Source organism: Tauraco erythrolophus, chromosome 8 (assembly GCF_009769465.1).
Source record: "Tauraco erythrolophus isolate bTauEry1 chromosome 8, bTauEry1.pri, whole genome shotgun sequence".
Classification (NCBI taxonomy): Eukaryota; Metazoa; Chordata; class Aves; order Musophagiformes; family Musophagidae; genus Tauraco; species Tauraco erythrolophus.
In genome coordinates this window covers 20677612-20700361 of record NC_141472.1, presented here as the reverse complement: position 1 = coordinate 20700361, position 22750 = coordinate 20677612, and the positions used below count along the sequence as shown (strand labels likewise).

Genomic DNA, 22750 nt, shown 5'->3' with positions numbered 1-22750 from the left:
GGCTAAAGGGACAAAAAAGTACTCACATCTGCAGTCTTATTTCAGTGGAATGATTTGCCTATCCGGCACAGTGTGACCTCTTCCTTCACAACGTTATCTGTGTCAACCTCCGCTGGCCTGAAAACCAGACCTGAGAGGACAACAGACAACATCAGGCACCACTGCTCCAGCCTCCAGAATTGAACACTTCCAAGTCAAGAATGAAATAATTTTTTTTTAATTACTTGAACAAAAAAGCTTCAGTCTCAAAGACAACATGATTTTTCAAATATATTTCCTCTCTTCAGTAAAAAAAATTTACGCTGCATCGTTCTTATTATCCTTACTATCATCTTTCAGTGAACGTCCATCTACAAATTCATTAACTTTTCTGAGACAAATCATTGGCATCCTAATCTTCTGATTCCCATGAAAGACTCACTTTCGAGATACAATTGCAGCTGCCCCACACTGCCAGTTACTGTATCATACACGTCTTAAAATTCTGTAATCAGCATCCACCAGGTGCCGTATCGCATTCAGCACACCACAGTCAGTCAATACAGACATCCCCAAACACACCAAGGCTGGTTTTGTCAAATGTTTTATTGAGTGTAGACATCTGGAGTACTGTAAAACATGCATTATCTGTAGATTCAAAAAGGAGCAAGCCACATTGTCCTCACTGTCAAACGTGTCAGGCTTGGCATACATGATGGAGATTAATGAAGTATCATGAGAGTAATACGGTTCCTGAAAAGCTTCTACAATTTGGAGTAGGGTCTTAATCGTTTGAAATGCAAAGCTGTTCACATTTAGTGAACTTGCATGTTCGCTGGAGGTGCCATATTTTAATTCAAAACAAACAAGAATAATTTCACTGGGGGGAGGGTAAGTTCCCTAGGTAGAAACTGTATGCTTTTTGTTTCCAGATTTTCCGTCCTAAATAAAAATTCATATGCTTTTTGAAGCAGCACAGTTTATTTCTGAGCAATGAACAACATCTGATATTCATTTCTTCTTGGGTTGTTGAGGTGTATTAAATTTAAAGAAGATAATATCTCCATCCTCCACTATGTAATTTCTGCCTTGTTGTCTGTATTTTCCAGCAGCCTGTAAATAGGACAGACGAAAGGAAAATGGGTTATTTCATTAAACGTTTTATAGTATTTTCAAATTGCAATTATTTAAATACATTTTGGTAAAGAAATGGTACTACTGCAGCTTCAGAGGTTGACAGACACAATACTCCCCGTTTGACATCATTTTCGTTTTACATACATATAAAATATATAGAAAAAGAATTCAACCTCCATTGAAATGGCGGTGCTTAAATGCCATCTGCGTTACATACTGGTCAATCTGTAAACCCTGGAAAGTCTTAAGATAAAGGACACTAAAATTTTTTTTTTTTTTTTTTTCCTCCCCTCCCCCCCAGCTTTCAGACTTTCTTTTTCTTTAACTGAAAAACCTGCAGATGGCAAACACTGGTGGCAGGAATCTAAAACGGTATTGCCAGAAAGGGCGACCGGCAACAGTTTGCCTCATGGCAATTAAACTGGTGTATGAACTACTTCAAGCGGCTCCAGCGAAGGACAAGCAAGTACTGTCAAAACTAAAGATCGGAGCACTATGCAAAAGTCACAACAGTACGTGCTTCGAGCGGGGCTCTCTTGTCTGCTTGTGCCCAGATGATGAAGGACTGAGGAGCACAAAATACGGGCTCGTTTTTTCTGTTAGAAATTTCCTTTAGAAGATATTTGCTTCAGAAGGGCAGATATAAGAGCAGATAGGCTGTGAAACCAGGATACAGAAGAAGGCATATAGACCAAAGACATGAAAAGGAAATTCGTTATGAAAATGCCATACTTGAGGAGAGCAGAAAATAGGCAAGGAATCTATTCAATATCAGTACTCTCTGCATTAGAATTTATTATTATATTTTTCTATCTTTATCTTGTCGTAATTAAACTTGGTATTGGAGAGGCTACAGAGAAGCTGTGGCGTTAGGACTGACAGACTGGGCGGGAGGTGGTCTGCAGAAGCATTTATCTTGAAAAGTGATCTACAATATGGAAAAGTTGAGAGCTTCTGCTTTAGTTCAATAACCATTCCTGTTTTGAAGTTTTCTCTTGCAGGAGAAAGTGCTTCCATGCAAGACCTCACTGTGCCATTATTCTCAATGACACTATCACAGTGGTGGCATGCTAAGATCCCATGACAGGAAAGCTGTTAACTAATGACCTTAGTTGCAGTAGGACAGATCCGATTAATGGTACATAGTTAACTTAGACACCTTTCTTTCACAAAACCTGCTCTGTAAAGCAATGCATTTCCCCATATTGCTGTCTAGGAATTCAGACGCTCGATAACCTTGTTGCTGTCGTTCCTTATTTAAATATTGTCACCAGTGATGCTAGCCTACAGAAAACTGCAGATAAAATAGCCTCGACAAAAAATACACAGTGCAACAGTAACTGACCTTATCCCATATGACACTATCGATAAATAAAAAATAGTACTTTGCAAACATTTTTATATTCCCCCCCTCCCCCGGAAATCTGTTTAGACTATAAAAGGTTTACTTTCAAGTAGACTTAGTAGCTCTTTCCTTTGAAGATCCCAATAACGCTCATAGTCAAGATTAATTAGACTAATTGATGGCATAAACACTAATAAAACAGTGCTGTAAAAATCATCAGCAAGCGTAAGCTGCAGGCACAGGTACAGAGACATTTTAGAGTCGAATACGTTTATTACTCACAAATATTTGTAGAAAAAACTGACCTCCACAAAGTAACAATGTGGGGTTTTTTTAGTGAACTATTGCACACTGTCAAAGTGGCATAGACTTCTTTAATCAAATACATTTTGACACATAAATGCGAGTTTATGTATTTTTGTTACCAGTTTACAGTTAATTAAAAGTGACAGTGTTCCTTTAAATTCTCTAGAGACCATTTAATCCATTTCCATTGCTATCAGAAACACTGGTTGAAAAAATCAATACCATTTGTGAATCTTGAGTATGTATTAAACAAGACACGTCTAACCAGTTCATTTGCACTTGAAAGCAGCCATCTGTAGAAGCCAGCTTTGCCTAAGCAGATATGATTGCTAATAATGTGATATCCCTGTAGACTACAAAGCCCACACAGAGCCATTCAGTGTATAGTTCACAGCACTGGCATTAAATTAGTTATGCTGTACTGGTGTTAGACACACACAAAATCAAACTTAAAAATCGATCAACTTGATAACATACAAAGCAAGCAACTCCCATTACCACTGTTATTTCAGCTGACTCCTAAAAGCTCCCAAATTTAATTTTGAAATTTACCAGCAATATAAAAGTAATTAGTATTGTGTATGGCATGAAACATTGTATTAAATGCAAATTAGAAAAGACTGGAGTAATATAACATATTTTTCCAAGAGCAAGGCTTTTTTTCTAACCTTGATTTGAAAACTGAGTAACAAACGCAAATATGCTTGCTTTACAGATACTTCAAAACAATAAACATTTAATCATTAAATATAATTTGGACATGGAAGCTTGATGTTTAGAATCTCACATTGTGAAAAGCGAATAAAAATACACAAGTGAAATACTTATAGGTTAATTTAACAGGTATTAACTGATGCAGGTTCTCAGGGAAAACATTCAGGTTTGAGCACCAAAATCTGTTGCTGGCAAAATTTGAATCTGTTACATGAAGTGGTTTCTGACTGCAGAATATAAGATTTATTTATAGCTGTGGTTTCACTTTACAGCTACAACTCTACTTCCCTTTTCATAAGGCAGTTCACATGCCGCAACGAACCAATTATACTGGGATTTTTTTCCCTCACTTCCTGGGGTTCAAACAAACCTATTAAAGTCCCGCTGCTCAGTATGATCTTCCTTAGTGATACCACTGAGAATAAGCTGAATCTGAAATCATAGTTTTGCATACCTTTCAAGCTATCAAATAGCAAACAATAAAGCTGAACCTTTTAAATTCTTTAACACATTATAGTGTGTCGGAACCTTCAAATACTGAGATTGACTAAATCAAACTACCATGCTTTGTCATTGCAATTTTATAAAATACAAATCTTAATAAAACATCAAATATGCCAAACGAGAAATCAAATGTGCATGAAATAAAGGGACGTTTCTCTGCTTAAAGAAGGCGGAAATAATCCAATAGCAACACAGAGAAGAACAGCTTTTCTCATGACATTTATTTGCCACGTACAAGTTCATTTCATATTTAATAACTTCAAATCAGACATAATTTGTCAGCTGTAAGAAGGGCACAACTTTGGGCACCCAATCAGTCTCTGCCCTCTAGTGTTGAGAAAGCAGATGAAACTCTTCTTAATAGAAGTGTCACTACAAAGAAGCGTGAGCTCAAGAAAAAAGTTTTTCATTAAATATCTGCACTGCCTGTTCAGTGGACAGTAGCTAGGAAATGTCACCTATGGTAACATATTTTCGTGGACTACACACAACTATTACTGGTACCATGAGCAATCAAAGTAAGGTACGGCACTTTTGAGTAAGACATCCAAGGGCAATTCAACTAAGTACTGAAATGGTAAATTTTAAGATTCTAACTATGCCTATCAGACTCTAGAAGTGGAATCCACTGGGAAAAAAGGGTACATTTTATAATACACTACTTTGTCAACCGTTCGCATCTAACATTTGTAATACCTTCACTACAAACTCAAAACAAGATGACACATTATTAGAAGAAACAGATTTTTTTGTTTCTTGTATTTCCTTTTAGAGAGTATTCAAAAATCTGCTATCGCATCTTAAAAATTTGATTTTTCAAAAACAAGTTAATTTTAAAGCTCACTAAATTCTGAACACTAACATGTAAACAGAAAAAAATTTTGCATAGCATTTGGTCTTAATGTTGACATTTAGTCCATAAAGTGTCGTATCTTGGATACTGAAATAGTTGCTTTCCTGTTCAGTCAGTCAGTGCATTTGAATTCTTTCCTAAGTAAAAGATGAAAATAGATTTTGGTCTATTGCTAGAGGTGACTGTTAAGATTCGCTTAGCATGAAGAATTTCTTCCCAGTTAAAAATAGACTTGAAATGGAAAAATGCCACATATGGAGGAAGGGAGAAGAAAAAGATGGGGAGCTCACCTTGACAGCAGCTTCTGAACCTCCTTCTTTAAAATCTTCATATTTCATTACTTCAGCCATAATGAATCCCTTTTCAAAATCTGTGTGAATCTTCCCTGCTGCCTGAGGAGCTTTCGTCCCTTTCTGTCAAAGGAAAGATCCGAAGAAAATTAATTGCGTTTAAGAAGATTGATTGCAGGAAAGGTTTCTCCTTTTTGATATGCTTTCAGGATCTGCTGAAACTTTGCTTCATATCAGTTAAAATGTCAGGCATACAGCTGGGTAATTCTCAATATTGGGACACACAGATAGATGCCTTCGCCACAGATAAACCAACTGATATTAAAGAAGGGCAGCTTTGTTTTTCCTAATAGGTATCAGCAGCAGTATTGATTTTAGAAGCTATGATTGTGTTTTGTTGTAGGATTCACTTCGATCCCTAGCTCTCCACACAGAAAGTGAGGAAAATAAAGATTTTTAAATAACTTTCAAATCTGAATTACTCAAGACTTTTACTTACATTCGAATCATTTCAATTAAATGGTAATATTCATTGGCGAACTACATTTGTAATCAAAAATGATTTATGGATCTCAAGCCCTACATGTTAGCTTATTTTTATTTCAGGATAATTTTACTATGTCCAATATAGAACAAAATGAGTATTCTTACCAAAATGTCAACAATTGAATGACTAAAAAATAAAAATTCACAGGCAACTATTGCAAGATAATTTAAGTTTATGCAACAGAGGAGAATGCATTATAACTGCATGCCCTAAATTACATGGACATACATTCTGTGCACATACAACCATGGAGAGAAATTTGAGAAATAATGGTGACCTAAAGGCTGCTTAATAAAGCATGTTAAAGTGCTAAGGAGTCTGACAGTGTAAAGCATAGTTTTTACAATAAAAGATGTATTGGGTTAATATGGCTACTCACTGATGCTTACCTGACTAAATATCTTTGCACATTAAATCAAAGATACTTACAATCAGTCTTAAGATAAACCAGCTTTCAAATTTTCTAATAAAGAGCAAGCATTTCTCCTACTGAAAACAGTGGAGCTTCAGAATGTGCTTTATAAGCTGTGGCAAAAATCAGAACAACAAAACTTCTGCTTTTATATTATTTTGGTAGCTATTTCAGGGACTTTACCATGTAAAAGGAGATGAGATGAAAAGGCTAAAAAAATAAATGCACCTTTAGGAAAATAAGTTTAATGTGCTAAAACATATACACAAGCATCTGTAGCAGTATTAATAAAAATATAAATTTACTGGAAATTATGTTGATTAATGAAAACAAATTAATTCAATTGAACGAAATTAAATACAGCACGGAAATTCACTGCACAGCACTAAATACACTGATGCAAAACATAAAAGCTCAATGACTGATTTGCACTTCCAAAAGTTGACATTTTTGTAATTTTTAAGATAGTTTGTAACTATATGCATTTCAAAATATTTTTCAATACTAGTCTTCATTTTATAACATATTTACATTCAAAGGCAAACCACTACAGCTCAGCTTTCACTGTCCTCTGGGAATAAATTAGTCGATCTCTATGGCTGTAACTATTCTACATCAATATTTAAAATACATCATATAATTTTAGGCATTACGTAAGTTCCTGGATAAACACACAAACCACCAAAATAAACTAGGTCTAAATATTAAAATCCGGAAAAGACCCGAATTACTGCACACTGATTTTAGGGTTTTGAGCCCAACTGTGTATCTGTGAGGAATATAATGATGTTATATTGCTTTTATTGCCGAAAATGTAATCCGAGCAAAGCAAAGGAGAAATGAACCACCCGCAACCCAAACAAACTTAGTGAATACAAAATGAAAAGCAACATCAATTTCACTGCAGACAAACCCAGTCACACAGATTAAGCAAGCACAATACTGGTACGTCTTATCTCTGACCACAGGAGGAGGGTAGACAGATTCTACAGGATGAAGAAATTCAGACTATGTAATAGGCAGAATCAATTGTTACCTGCCTCAATCAATGCAGCTCCACTTTCACTGTTCAGCAGCTCACAAATAATTAAAGTTATCCTGGACAAAAACCTCATCTGTAATGACTAGCTAACCGCCACCATGACAAACTTCAAAGTCAGTGATATCAATCTGAATTCAATAGTGTGGAACTGGATATAGCTGATGAATAAGTATGAATCTTACCCTGATGGTCCATGCACGCACTTCATCTGGGCCTGCAGTGAAAAAGTATTCTAGTTGGAGTGCTGCATATCCAGCCTTAATGATCTTTGCTAAAGCACTGAAAAAAAAATGAATCCAATTCATTCAACATATACACATAAAACAGCTAAATGCCCCAAGTAATCAATTTACATGGAAAGACATCACATATTTTGAAGACACTGGGTCTACTTTTAAGCTCAGCAATAATCACAGTAGCCTTTTTCTTTGAACTCCCTTCAGAAGAACTACTTTTTTACTGCAGCATCATAAAGATGGTATTTTGATTTGTTTATTCGGCAGGATACAGAAATACGGGGTAAATTTAAATCACTCTATCAGCCAGCACTTCTGGTCTCATGCAATTTTCAGGACTCCAGGTCACAAAAGCATAACTGTTTGACTGAAATTCAATATTGAAACAATTTATTACAGTTCTTCAGAAAAATTACGGCAAAATTTTCTCCACCGTCCCTGTTCCTCATGGATGACGAAAGAGTTTTGGTGATCATTCCATCTCAAAAATATACATAACTAATACCTATGTTATAATTAAAACACTGTACAGAGATGACAGATGACAGTTAAAAACTTAATTTAAAATAAATCTTTTCACTCTGTCTCATGGTAAAGAAAGGAAAAGATTCTCTCTTTATAATGGTAATTACTCTGTCATTTATTATTCTATCAGCGCAAGCAATTAAATTACTGCAAGGAAATAGTTGATAATAAAGTGTAGGGAAAATGAATGCTAATTAACCTTTGTGTCATGTTCTCTTCCAGATACTTCTGTTTCTCCTCAGCACTCATATCTTGCAACTTGAGTTCCAAGGCCCCACTAAAAGGAATGACCAAAGCACCCGGGTCGTGCTTGTCCACCCACTCTTTAATTTTTATCAACCTGTAGACAACAAAGGGCACAACATTATCTTGTAGTGCATGCATGGCTGTACCACATTCATTATTATCAAGTAGCACATACATATTCATAAGAATTGCACGGTTTTATGATGCCATCTTTTTGTGTATTGCTTTCCAAGGTCAAGGCATTAACAGGCAGCAATTGCGTCAGGTGTACTCCATTAACATTTCGCTGTTTCTTGGTTTCTGTTTGGCATTTAATCTATCGGAAATAGGCACGATTTGAGACAATAACTAGGTTTTTGGTGGAGGTTAAATACTTGCAATCTAAAACGCTAACTGAATACAACTTTGTAGATCTGTGGACGTACATTTTTCTGAGACTTCCAAGAGTGATATTTATCAAACGCGGAAAAACTGAGTCTTCAGTTTTTCCTCTGACTTTTTTTTTTTTTTTTTGTAAAAAAAAGCATCTCAGTGGCTAGGGCTGCTGATACTAGCAGTCAGAAAAGAATACTACACTCTATAAACTCCCAGATAGCAAGCAGCACCCTGCTTTTTCTGGCTATTGATTCTGGAGTATCCCATAGCTAATGAATACAGGGCTGTGTTTCTATTAGTTTCTCCCACCTTTCTACAACCTCCTCAGGACAAAGCTTCTAGATATTATACTACTATTATTTTTAAATAAAGAATCAATCTCTTATTTCTCTTCATCTTCAGTAACTGGCAGCATCAGTAACAGTTTGCTGTACCTCTAACACTTTTTTTTTTGTTGTTGAATGAAACTACAAATTTAGAGCTGCAGATTTAAGGTGCTAGTGTTTGAACATTCAATATCCTACTAAAAATTAAGAAAATCTTGGCAGCAATAGCTGATATTTAAACAATCCTTAAACACAGGCATCACATTCACTCATGACTGCAAATACTATTTTTTTTAAATGTAAGGGAGACGTTCATAAATTACCTGTAAGGAGTTCAATGTCATTTATAGGGCGCTATTTCTGGACAGGTGTGAACGGTAAGAACGACAACCGTATGCTCAGCAAGAAAACTCGAGAGCCCTGGGAATACATCCTGTACACTAAGACACAAAGTACAAAACACAGTACTTTGGGTGCCTTAGATGTTTCAGACCTGAAGCACCCACCATACAGCACAGGGTTTTATGCTTGCTGAGTTCTTTTTCTTAGTACTGCTAATCTCCAAGATTTAGACTAAGGTTTTAACTGCTATTATACTAAAGTGCTTTGAAACTGTGGCCTGCAAACCTTTAAATAATCAATGCAAACGTCACTTCAAAAAAAAATGAACTGAACCACAAGTTCATCAACACACATTTGTCAAAGAAAATAGCAGGGGATCAGAGCTATTATGAGATTAAGTGCATGGCCCACTGAGTAGGGTTTTAGATGGGACAAAGAATATAAAAGTTCACTCAACAGTTTTCACACGTTTGTTATATAAGGCTGGTCTTCTATCATTTACTTATGTAAATACCCCATCAGTGGCTTTCAATCCTCATTATACTAATCTTTTTTTCCTCCAGTTATCCAATGAAAATATAGTCTGGTATCCAGGACTGATACTGAAACACTATTGCCTTCAGAAACATCTGAACTGAAAATCACAATTAAGGTGCGTTTCTGAATGAGACATGTGACATTTAACAGCACTTCTAAAACTGACATTTGTAGTTAACTAATTTATTTTGGCTTACAAACTGGGTATCAAAGTTCAGAGCTTATAAATGCCAACCTTTTACAAAAGATGGATCTAAAAATGGATCTGCTATTCATAAGTGTACTTCAACATCAGTGCATACATTTATTTTATATTTTGTTTAAAAAAGTATCTAACACTGGTCTCTAGGCTAATTAAATAACGTACCAAGTGAAAGACAGAATGAAACATGCAAACTCGAAAAAGTGAAATAAGCATAAAAGTAATGTCGAAAATTGGATTCAAATTGTGTTTGGTAAATATGGTCATCGTAACTAATAAACTAAGAACTATTGTGGAACAACAAGATAAGAAATAATTACTTTGGCTAAAACACCAATTCAGAATAATAATAGTCTTAGACTGACATTTTAACAGCTTTTCTATTGAGTCCTTAGAGGGATTATTTGCATTCCTCAGGTATTCTATTGTACAATTCAGATGAATAAAGACTTACAAATCATTCCTCTACCGCCAGTGTGAGACTTTGATCCAGTGAATACACCATTGTACCTTAACTATAATTGGCAAAAAACCTGACAGTGTAGAGCATCACAAGCTTAATAACAAAGGAGAATATCTCAAAGTGTTGACAGATGATCTTCATAATGCAGGAGCAGAGCTGGTACATTTTAGCAATAAATGAGCACTGAGGTCTAAAGGTCTCTGAAGTGACTGACATCAGACCTGCTACAGCCTCACTGAAAGAATAAGGTACTACATCCCACTCTGTACAGACAGTCAGGTTCTCTGCCCGAGTCTTTCACTTTTGTGACTCTCAATGTCACAGGAATTACTAAAAACTAGCAAGGAATTTCTCTAATGGTGATCAAAATAAAGAAAACAACAACAAAAAAAGTAAATACTCAAATATAAATGCTGATATATTTCTAAATGAAATTTTCCCCAAAGCAAAAATGCTTGAATAATAACCAATAAAGTAATAGTGCAAGTTTGCTTTCCTATTAGGGATAACTAAGTGTGCTAAACAGAACAAAATTCTCTTAACAAATGGTAACTATTAATGTCAAAATCTGTTTTATTTGAGCACATAATTTTTCCATGGAAATGCAGTATGTCTGTAAAAGCACAGCATTAGTACACTCATTTGGACCTTTGTTAAAACAAGAAAAACCTGGAGTATTTCTCCATTATCTCATGCTGTACTTGATAATGAATGATGACGAGTATCGGGGTTTAAGCTGAGAGAAAAGACTATTAACACTTAAGAAAATCTCAGTTAAAAAAAACTCGAAACATTAAAATGTAAGAACATTAAAAGTAAAAAAACCCAAACCAAAACAAAAACCAAACCAGCAGAACTGGCAGAACCAATGACCATGATTAACAGTTGAACCTACTTTAAGAAACGAGAAAGTGCTCGAGATGAAAACCCTTCTTGACAAAGTAAACTGAAAACTACGTGAAAACAGCATACAAACTACAGGCAATTAAAACTATCCTCTTTCCTAATTAGGCTTCTAAAGATGCCGTTATTGGTAGAGTTAAAACTAAATTCTGATTATAAGATGTAGAGCAGAAAGAAGAAATGCTTATTATTCTAGCAAAACAGTGAGGGATCTCTCAGAGCATTTCTGAACATCCAACAGCCTTCCCCTATCAAGGTGCTTTGGTTCTCCACTCCAGGCGACCCTGTGGAGAGGAGGAGAGTGCCAACAGCAACTGCAGAGGGCTCCTGAATTGAAATTTGATTCTATTCACCACAAATGGACAAAATATCCTTTCTGGAAAAAATATAGAGCCAAGAGACAACCATTCATTCTGTGATGGCAAAAGAAAATTTTAAATAAAAGTTGAATTGAAAACTTAATTAAAAAGACAAGTGTGTAAAAATCTGACACAAGAACAAAACTGAGACAAGAACAAAATCAGATTTGAACAACTTGCAAGTGAAGGCAGCACTCAAAATTCTGACCAGAGAAAATGGCTAACAGGAATTAAGATGCTCACTTCCACCTAACTTTGTTACTGTTGGCTGGATAAGGAAACAAGGAAGGACAAAAGCACATCAGCACATCTACTAGTAACTCAGAAAACCTGTGAAAACCAAGATGTTTTCTTGCCACTACTAGATTCCAAAATTTGACAAAGGTATAGTTTAAGGGCATTCCAGCTTTTAACTTTGCATCAGCCTGATAAGGAAAAAGTAAATGAACTAAGCCAGTGACTTCACAAGCAGAAAGACTAGGACAGTTATCAGAGTTAACTCCTGATATTAAATCAAGATACAGACCTTGGAGAAAGGTTTAAAAATTAGGGTGCTCAGTGAGAAAACCAATAAGCAAAGAGCACTAGAAAGGGGAGCTGTGCAGAAGAGAGTGCCTTCACTTTAAAACGGTGATGGCTCCCGAGGCAGAAGAAACCAAAACCTGCAGACAACCAAAATAAAGAGGTACAAAAGTTGCAAAATGTACATTAACTACAAATCGATATTTGACAGAGTTTCACATGAGAGATCCAGCTGGGAACAGAGACAGAGTTCAGATGAAAATCAGAAGTAGCGATGGAAGAGAGAAGCTGCAGAGAGAACTTAAGCTCAGTGGACACCTGCAAGACAAGATGATCTGAAAAACCGACCCCTGAGAAGAAAGGTGATTTGTGAAAGTAGGCTTTTGTACAAGCAGGACCAAAAAAAACCCCATCTAACTCATGGAAGAGAAATAATTGTTTTCCTGTTCTACACCTGAACTATGAGTGGAAATTGGCAGAAACAGAACAGCATGGCAGTGAAGAAGAAAATACTAGGCAGCACCACAAGAAGGAAAGAAACAAATGCAGATAATGAGATAAAATCAAGCTAAGTGATCAAAATATACAAAAGACTGAAAAAAAGATCTACAGATAGGAGTGAGAAAAAGAGGACCAAGCAATTCCAACAGGCTCTTCTCGTTGGCAGTTCTGAGCAACCCCACATTTTTTAAACGTTCCAAATTCAATCTGTTTAGTGCTTTGCTCGCCACTATTGAAAAGTTTTCCATTTGTGTAGCCCAAGCCACCTTTATTTCAATTTAAAGTCATTAGTTTAACTGAGCCTATACACTATGGACTGGGAATACACAACTCCCTCTTTTCTTTACAGAAGGGTTTTACATACCCAAAAACTGAGGTCGGTCTTTATTATTTTGAGTTTTCCTCGCAAGCTGTGTATTACTTCTAACTTTGAACCTTTTTCTGGACTCTCTCCAACTGGTTTAAAAGTTCCTGGAAGCACAGGAGTACCTAATGCACTCCTCAGAGCTCTCAATAATAACGTCTTATAAGCACTAAAGTATCTAGAGGATTAACTCACACATTTTTCAGGTGATTCTCCTGTTTATAAATCCCAGAATAGCATTTGCTTTTTTGTGACAACACTGCAACATTATCTCACGCTCAGTTTATAACTTATTGTATGACCCTGCTTGACTAGCTATTCTTAATACCATATTTGCATAGTTGATTTTTCCTGCATAAAATCCTTCTCAGAAGTTGCACCCTAGCTCTTTTATTCCTAACAATTTCTTCTATTTCCTGAGATGCTCCTAAACTCTGATTTTGTTCTATACATACCTGGTTTGGGGTCATCTACAGATTTAACAAGAATGCTCATCATTCAGCTCATTAATAGAAATACATTAACAGTATTCAACCAGCAGCTGCTTCAGCAGATCTCATAATGAGGTATTCTTCTATTTGCAAAGTGAACCACTGATAACTATGCTCTGTGTGTTATCTTCCAACCAGTCTTGCACACTCAACTTCCAGTAGTTTCCATCTAGCTGGTATTTCCCATCTTTTTTATGAGAATGTTGTAAGGCATTGAAACATTTAAAGGCTTAATAAAAATCCCAATATGTAGTAAAATATATTTTTTCACTATATGCAAGACCATCAAGCTTATCACAAACAAAATATTAGAGTCATCTGACAATTTGGACAAGTAATAGTCAACATGAATTTGTGAAGACAATTGGTTTGCTTCTAGGTGATTAAAAACAGTTGAATTGTTCCAGCATTTTTCTTGAAATTAAAGGAAAATTCATTGACTTAAAAATGTCTTGTTTCTTCTTTCCTCTTTGAGTCTCTCTTTTGCCTTTTGAAGCCTCACACGTCATACATAAATTATATAAAATAATGATAAATTAGACAACAATATTTTTTTTTTTTTTTGCCAGGTCCCAAAATGCCCTACTATGAGTACCTACATTCTGCTAAGGGTTTGGCTGATTTGGTGGGATGGGAGAGGAAGATCTAATTTACCCAAGCACCAGTACAGTGTGACACAGTTCACAAGTGACGTCCTTCCCTTCTGTTCTGTTAGCGTGCAGAGACTCCACAAGGATCAGGTCCCACTGTTCTCAGCATCATATGTACATATAGATGTATATAAATTCTCATATAAATAAGAAATATTACAGCCTCAGTAAGCTTTCTTTCCAAATTTATATAATCAACAAAGAATGGAATGGTGAAAATTATTAAACCAATATACGTAATAATTTTGTATCACAAAATAGGTCAGTGGAAGAAGTAAAGAACGGGAAGCAGAAAGCACAGGTGGTACTCTGCTGTAACAGATTAATGTGCTGTAACTCTCATCACTACCTGCCTTTGTTAGGGTATCCCTTTCTTCTTGCACTACCTAAAGAGAAAGGAAGACTAAACAGGAAAATATTAAAGAAAAAAAATGTACTGTCTTCCCCACCATATAGCTTGCCTTTTATGAAGACAACAAATCTACAGAAGGTTTGGGAGCACCTGTTACTGACCTAGGCAATCCCATTTCAAATCATCAGTGACATTTATGAATTTATCTTTTTATTTCCAGATGGTCAGGAGGAATACAACAATCTTGAGATTTCAAAAGGCCCTTTCCTAATCCCCACCCCTCACCTGCAAATACTTTCTAGTAACACTTCAGAACAAAAGCACCGCCTCCACACACCGGGCTGCTCCCTGGCTAGGAGCCTCTTCTCAGCCTCTCAGGACAAGAGCTTCAGGAACTCAGCACTTCATTCATCCTGTGCATCCTGAATGCTTTAAGTTCCTCAATGCCATCCTAGAGTCCGATGTCTGTATCCTCTCTGGTATTTAGTCACTGCATCCATATGAACCCTTCAAGTGACCAACGCAGACAAGCTGTCTCACACGTTAGACGTCACTCGCACCTCCAACACAGATTGACTTGAGCCTTGAAATGTGCAGTGGAATAGTCCTTAAAATTCTTTACCACAACATTTCTGGGAACTTGTGACACATTCCACGATCTCAAGAACCTTATGATAGACTATGTATATAAAGTATTTAATTTTACCAGACCCGGTTTTCACACTTTTTAACTTCATTGTAACTTCAACTGACACTGTATCAAGAAAAGAATAGGAGTTCCTGATCAACACTGTCATTTGCCATTTATCACAGATGGGTTTATAACTTTCCTTAACATTCTCCTTTGAAATGTAAGTAATCCCAGACTCTCTGCCTCATGTGTATCAAAGCAAGTTTTTTCAGGGCCTTGATCTCTATCACGGCCATTATCTTAAATGCCCTATAATTCTGCAACATCATTTGTTCGATGGGGTGATCAATATTGCATCTACTATTTTAGTTCATGTTGCATCCCAGATTCTAAAGAAACATTTTCATAATCTGGACATGAGATTCTGATACCATTCCTTATCCATTCAGATGTTACACATGATTTTCTGCCGCACATGGAGCAAGCATACTCAAGCTGTTCACCAACAAAAATAAGCTGCCAAAAAGCAGTTTTGGGAGGGAGAATTTCTTTCTTTCATAAGCTCCCTCCCCACTCCTTTTCTTTTAAGCTGGACCAATTCACTTTCCCATGCATCCTTACAACTGCCAACATAACTAAAGGGTGGTGCAGGAACAGGTGGACAGGAGTGTCTTAAGTTAGCCTACCATCCAAAAAAATAGCACTGCCATGAAGCCACGTTCAATCAGGAATTTCGGTGTTTATTATTGCAGAATGCTTGTATGCTTGAATGGCATGACTCCTGAGTAAAAATTGTCCCATATGAGACCACTTAAAAATAGATTCTTCAAGGCAGAAAACAGTATTAGTTGACAGGGGAAAAATATCAAGGCAATATTCTGGAGATTCATATAAAAGCACTTCATGCCCTCAAGATCGAACTCTTTTAAGAAATTGTCTAACATCATATGGTAGTAGTATACAGTTCTGAGTTTATCTGGTCTAGAAAGCTACCCAGAGATATTTGCTGTTTAATGGCATATTAAAAACATGTAAGGACATAAACTATACTTACAAATTTAAAGTACTGACTACTCTTTGAACATATTTCATATAAAGATTTGGCTTAACTGACATGAAACTTATTAAGCTGTTTTGGGTTTGCAAGGTGTTGGAACTGTGAAATAAATAATACCAGAGAACATGATATTACCTGTAAATCGAGTACAGACAGTAGTTAATGGACAAAATACTTTCATAACTAGGAGAAATAAAGCATACATAGTACAAAAATCAAGTTGATGACCTACAACCAAGTCTGAATTAAAAAATATTAAGATGGTAGAAAGACAAGACAGAAAGAGGTAAAACAATCCAGAATGACCTTTTCTGCTAATCTATATAGAGCTCCCAGTAACAAAAGTTTTATCAGTACTTTAGACAGCAAATTCCATCTAACAAAACGTCAGTCGAGGTCACCCTATTTTAGACATTTGTAAGAATCATCATTCATGAAGAATAAATATATTGAAATGCATTTTTTAAAACATTTGTTTCTGATTTAATTTTCAAGACTTCAGTAGTATCTCTCTATTCAAATTATGATCCCCATTAAAGTGATCAAAACCAATTATGACTTAAACAATAATGAAAACGGTGCTACACTGCTGCTGTAGCACCTGCTGGTATGTGAAAGGCTTACAGTCTCCAGTTCTCCTTGGTCTGCCAATTCTGAAAATTAATTCTGTCTTAACTCAAAAAAAAGACATGGCTCTTGCTGTCAGCAAGGATCAAGTGCAGTCAAGACTGAACTACTGATGAAACCGCCTAACAATGCAGAATGCAACGTATCATGCACACTACATTTCATAGTTTTAGGTGTAACAAGCTCTACTTGTAGCACATATACTTTGGACAGAAAAGATGCCTTTGGAAAGTCACATCTTGTCATTCTTTCTGCTACCATTTATAAAACGCAAAGTTTTGAAAGGTTATCTTGAAAATTGTAACAAAATAATTTAACTAATGCTCATTCATAAATTATAGTACAAGGAGCAAATCTCAGTCACAAGACTTATGTGCAAAATGATGATGATTGAGCTACTGCTACAGATCAGCGGAAAGAATCCCTATTCCATAGGCAGGTTTACATTATGGCATGATAATTTTAACTTTTGTCTCTTGACAAGGCTTCTTAGGTCACATGGAAAACTGTATTTTTAAGGGTCTTGGACAAGAAAAAAAAAAGGACAATTCATATCAATGCTATTATAGCAAAGTCTCAAAAATGTAATCCCATAAAAAGGAATTACAAGCCATGCATACATAGAATATTTGATCGAAAGAACACGTGATGCCTTAACAAAATAAACTTTACATGAAATGCACAATGGACAACACCATTTTAAATTTATATTCTTTGATTCTTTAATGTATTTGCTTTGCATGCAAGCAAATACAAGGCTGTACTCACAAACAAAAGCTATGAGCTACATAAAACTCCTGTGAATGAGACAAATACATATCAAAAACACTTGAAATAAGACACTATAAAAAATAATTAGGAATATACTCCACTAGTGCTAATTAAAAATCAGCAATGAGTAACAGAAATAAAGACTACAACATGCATTAGTTTTGGCTTTCACTAATGTCACACAACAATTTGGTGAAACCTAAACAAACTGGGTCAGCATATTCACCCCCAGTTCTGGTCAGGAATATCCTCTCCTGCTCACACACGACAGCGAGATACGCCTTCCTCACTTCTTGAAAACTAGTCTGCATGATCTTAACTGCAGAGCCTTTGGAGACCACCAAGTTCACATGAACACCCTCTCTCTTTCCATCAGTTGTTAAAAACTATGTAAATATTAAAATTGCAAGAGTTAAACATTACCACAATAAGAGCATTAGATTTAAAATAATACACCCTGCTTATTCCCTCCACCTCCTTCAACTATGACCAAGTACTAACATTTTGTGATCGCACAATACTGCAAGTGATGTTTTAAGAAACAATTTTAAAGAGACTAGTAATAAGAATCATAGGAGCTGGTGATGCTGTACTAAGTTGTGGGGTTTTTTTTGACATAGAAAAGATCAAACTTGTTCTTAGGCTGGAATACTCTGCTCAATAAATCAGAAATTAATTTTGATATTTATTAAAGAAAGAATATCATCTAAGCTCTCAGTATAGCAATGGAAGAGTTTAGTTGAATGGTTAATACTCAAACTACAGCAACTGAAAGAATGCAAGGTTTAATTTCAGACATCTGATTTAGATACCTAATCTCACTCTGTTCCCTGTATAGTTAATGAAGCAGGAGGCTCTTCCGAGGGCAATTCAGAGCACTTCAATTAGGGCTCCTGTTCTCACTTTCTTCTTATTGCATCTTCCCTCTCCCCTTTTTATAGGCTGCTTTAGAAGCTAACCCTGACCTTAAGTGCCTAAGTTGCTTACGTAAAATTATGTGGTGTGTCACAGTGTTACCTCCTGCTGATACATTTCCCCAAAATACTGTCTAATAAATACAACAGCATATACTGTACTGTCATATGAACATGTCCATGTCCAAGTAAAACACTAAATGAGTTAGGGATTTTCCCAGTGGGCAGAGATGTCTTGTATGAAATGCTCTTCACTAACTTGAAAAGCTGTCACAAAAAAGGTTCAATTCTACAGACACAGTCTGTTTACCTGTCTAAACTATGGTGAAATGAAAAAAAATTAACAATAGCTGAATCATCGACTAAAACATACTTGTCCTAGGGGAACACTAACTTTGATTTTTTTTTTTTTTCAGGAGCAGGAATAAGTATCTGGATCAGTGCCCAAAATTATGCTCCATTTATCTGATGGACTGTAAAGGATCTGTTACACACAAAGATTTTTATGGCTGAAAATGGAATGACAAAGTAAATTTCTGTCAGAAATAAATACTCTTATTCCGTGGGTGGGTGTGTACAAAACATTTTTATTTGCAAACACAAAACTAAAATTTAATTTATTATGAAACTACTAGTTTACCTATCTTCATTTTCTTATTGATTATGGAATTAGGATGCATTCAACGCCTCCAGCAATTTTAATAACAAAAAATTATTTAACTGAAAAGAAATTCCATGTTGAAGATATGGCACTCTGTGGTATGTTTTACACACACACTAGCACTAACAACAATAGGATCAAAAAGCCAAATCTAAAATGCAAGCTACTTTAATTTTTATGACTTAGCCCAGAAACCATTTTTTGATAGAAAGTCAGAACACAAGCCCAAAATCATACTAATTCATGTTCAGTCTTTTCTGAGTAAAGAAAAGCTCCATGTGTGGTGGCATACGTGATAGTTGTCAACATAAATGAAAATGTTCATGAATAAAAAACAGGCTGTATAAAGAGCTAATTATAATATTACTATCAATTGCTAGCTTGCGCTTGCAAATCTTTCATATCATATAAATGCACTGTTTTTGACATTTCTCTGTAGCTAAACATCACATCATTTCACTTTTTCAAAGTAGTTCAAATATGCACAGGATGTACTATAAGGAATGTGGTCTGATCTACAGTTACACTGAAAAAGAAGAAACCTGAGATGTAAATGTGCATTGTCATTAAAAATTAATTTAACACATTAATCAGCTCCAAAGTAAAGAAAAAAAATCTAGACTCCTAACAGCCTCTATAAAATGATTTCTATTTTCTGTATATTCATCCTTTCTATACAAAACAGAAGTTGAAAACACTTCACCAGTCATAAAACAATACATACACCCGAAGCAATAGTGAAGTTGTGAATTATTCAACTTGCATCCAGATGTTTTCTTACCATTAGAAACACTGTTTATTTGCTTAAAGCAATCACTCACACTCTTTTAGCACGAGTTGTAAGAAAAGTTTCAATAACCAATGAAAAGCATCAGTCCTATTTTAATGCTCAAACGGATTCTTCTGCTATTATAGAAGTGCCATAGAATTTAAGTTTGGAAAAGGCCTGCTCAGCAGGCAAGAGCCCTAGTAAGTAATATATGGTTAAAAGCAGATCTAGCCAAAGGAAAAATAATGAAAAATCAGTGGGCAGTTATTCTGGGACATGATAGTCTACACATTTCTCCACCAAAGAGTCACCTAATCAACGGATACAATGCTATTTTAGACTTAGTTTGGTTGAGCAATGACAGCATCAAAGAAGAAATGATCATAGAAAATAACCTTGGCAAATACAAGTAATTTGGTTTAAAAGAAAAAATAAGGCATGCCCTGATAAATTTATTCTCTCATTGATATGACATATGATTTTCTATGCAGGAGAAATACATCTATAAAATATTTGATAGTGTGCTGCGTATGCAGCTACTCATTCAGCTGGAGAAGAGGCGGAAGTGGATTTGTACAGACCACATACTGAGTAATGCACTGGAGCTGTTAACAGGAGAACAAATTGGTGTTGCAGGATGTCGTTAATCGAGTTTCACAAGGGTCAAACTTAGGACTGATCTTGTTTAAATACATTAATGACCTCGACACAAACACTAGTTGCATGCAAAGTTTACATTGGATACAAGAGCAGGGGACATTTTCCTCATGGAAAGTCATCATCGTCATCATCAATTGGAAGTGACATAGAAGGGAGATCATGATGGGTTAGTCTTCTTCAGAGCAACTCTAAGCCACCAAGACAATGCAATAGGGAAAAGGCAAACGTAATCCACAAATCCTACTGGAAATGCATCCTGTTAAACGAAAGGAAGGATTACATCTGCACATAAGGTATTCACAAAAGCATGTGGATGCCACATGCAGCTGTGGTAAGCTAAATTGAGAACAGGTCTAAGATTACCAGAGGAATGGGAACCTCATGTAAATGACAGAGACAGAGAAAAATGATAATGCCTGCTTTAAATAAATACTGGAGGTAAACACCAATTAGATAAGATACTATTTAATCTACAGGACAAAGCTGCCAGAACCACCAATAAAATAAACCAGCCATGGAAAAACGTAGGCTGGAAATTAGCAGAACATTTTCAACCCAACGCAGCAGCAAGGTTCTGTGAACAGCATCCCAATACTAAGTGCAAAACAATCAGCTACTGTTAAAAAAAACTTAATTAATTTATGAAAGTCATTATACTGTGTAGCTACCAACAATAACTGGTTCTGTACTGAATGCAGAGGAAGGATTATAGTAATTTAGGGATTATCATATAGTTACAAGGAAACACTACACTTTGTGAATTCAGAAATACATAAAGGCTATGCAGAAATGCAAAAGGGCTACAAAGAGGTCTCAATCTCATACAAGTCAAGTTCCTTAACGTTTTGTAAAAAACAATCCCTCCACTGGGGAAAACGCACCAAGAACTCAACCACCACATATTCAACTTGGCTGGAGCTAGCCAGTTGACCAGCAGCAGGCTGGCAGACTGCTCATCATGCAGAAAGTCCTCCCAAGCCACAGAACATGATGCTACCTGCTGTTCAGTGCACCATGTCACTGCTTTTTCAAGAATGAGTATAAATTAGGAATTACTATTGCAAGGAAATGAGACTCAAACTCTTGGAAAACTAGACTTTAATATTCAGCCTCTTGGAAAAGTGGACTTCATGAGTTCTGCTCTTCCAAAATAAAATGTAATAAAAGTCAGAAGCAGCCCGTAATACCATGTATAATTAACAGTACCACTCATGAGAAGAGCACAGGCAAGGCAGAAGAGGTGGCTGCAATACTTGCATCACAGCTTGCCGGTAAGTAATTTCAAAATTCGGGCAAGATACACATTTTTAAAATAGCACTAATGAGAATGATGGACTTCATTATCCTAATTGGTCAAATGAAGACAATTAAGAACTTGATTATTTAAAAATGTGTGAAAATTTTAATGGTATTTTCTTACTTGGAATCACAAAGAGAAATCTAAAAGCGACGGAAGTAAACCCCAGCTCTCCATCACCAAATCTCCAGGCATGTAAAATGCCTTTAACATAAAGCCATCCCTTGTCCTCCTCCAGTTCCACGTCACTATCAAGTTTTGCTCCAGATGAAGAGAATCCCTTCATCAGAAGTCTCCTATCCTACCCAACCCTACTGCATCCTCAAGAGCAAGCTAGTCCCTTGCACGGAGCAAGACTAGGTTGGCTGTAAAGGAAAGGGAGCCGTTTGGTACACCCATGAGCCAACAGCCCTTTGGGGCAGGACAAGGATTCTGAAATGCATTAGCAACCTTCATTCTGACATTTTCTGACTTCGAAGTGTTTCCCGTTACAACACTAAGACATTTAATATAGCTGTACATAATTTCCAATTTCTAAAAAGGCAACCAATAAACACGCTAAATTCTAAACTGAACGTACTCGTTACACACCCATTATATAAACCCATCTTTGAGCTAATGGAGCTTCAGTGAGTATTCGCCTCTCAACAGACTAGAAGCTGGAAAGAGGGAAGGCATTCTGCTATCAGATGTCACAGATACTTGCTAAGAGCAGAGAAACAAAAAGACATAGCACCTCTGAATTTCATGCTTTGTAAGGAGAAAAATCTATTGAGTACAGTCCCATCTGACCCTTCTTCACAAAATACAGCCCCTTTCTCATTCCCTCTGACAGTTCTT

The 22750-nt window shown here is 36.1% G+C and overlaps 1 protein-coding gene across 2 annotated transcripts in view; it reads right to left on the bottom strand.

The window, feature by feature from the left end:
* Positions 1 to 583: 583 nt before the first annotated feature.
* The window catches only part of OLA1 (Obg like ATPase 1), a 104666-nt gene continuing 82499 nt past the window's right edge, over positions 584 to 22750 (bottom strand). For both annotated transcript variants that reach the window (XM_086615542.1, XM_086615543.1), the window contains exons 8-11: positions 8090 to 8230; positions 7312 to 7408; positions 5129 to 5251; positions 584 to 1092 (exon numbers count right to left, since the gene is read on the bottom strand). In XM_086615542.1, the coding sequence (XP_086471668.1) occupies positions 991 to 1092; positions 5129 to 5251; positions 7312 to 7408; positions 8090 to 8230 (463 nt within the window). In that variant the 3' untranslated portion in view covers positions 584 to 990. The remainder of the gene's footprint in view (positions 1093 to 5128; positions 5252 to 7311; positions 7409 to 8089; positions 8231 to 22750) is intronic.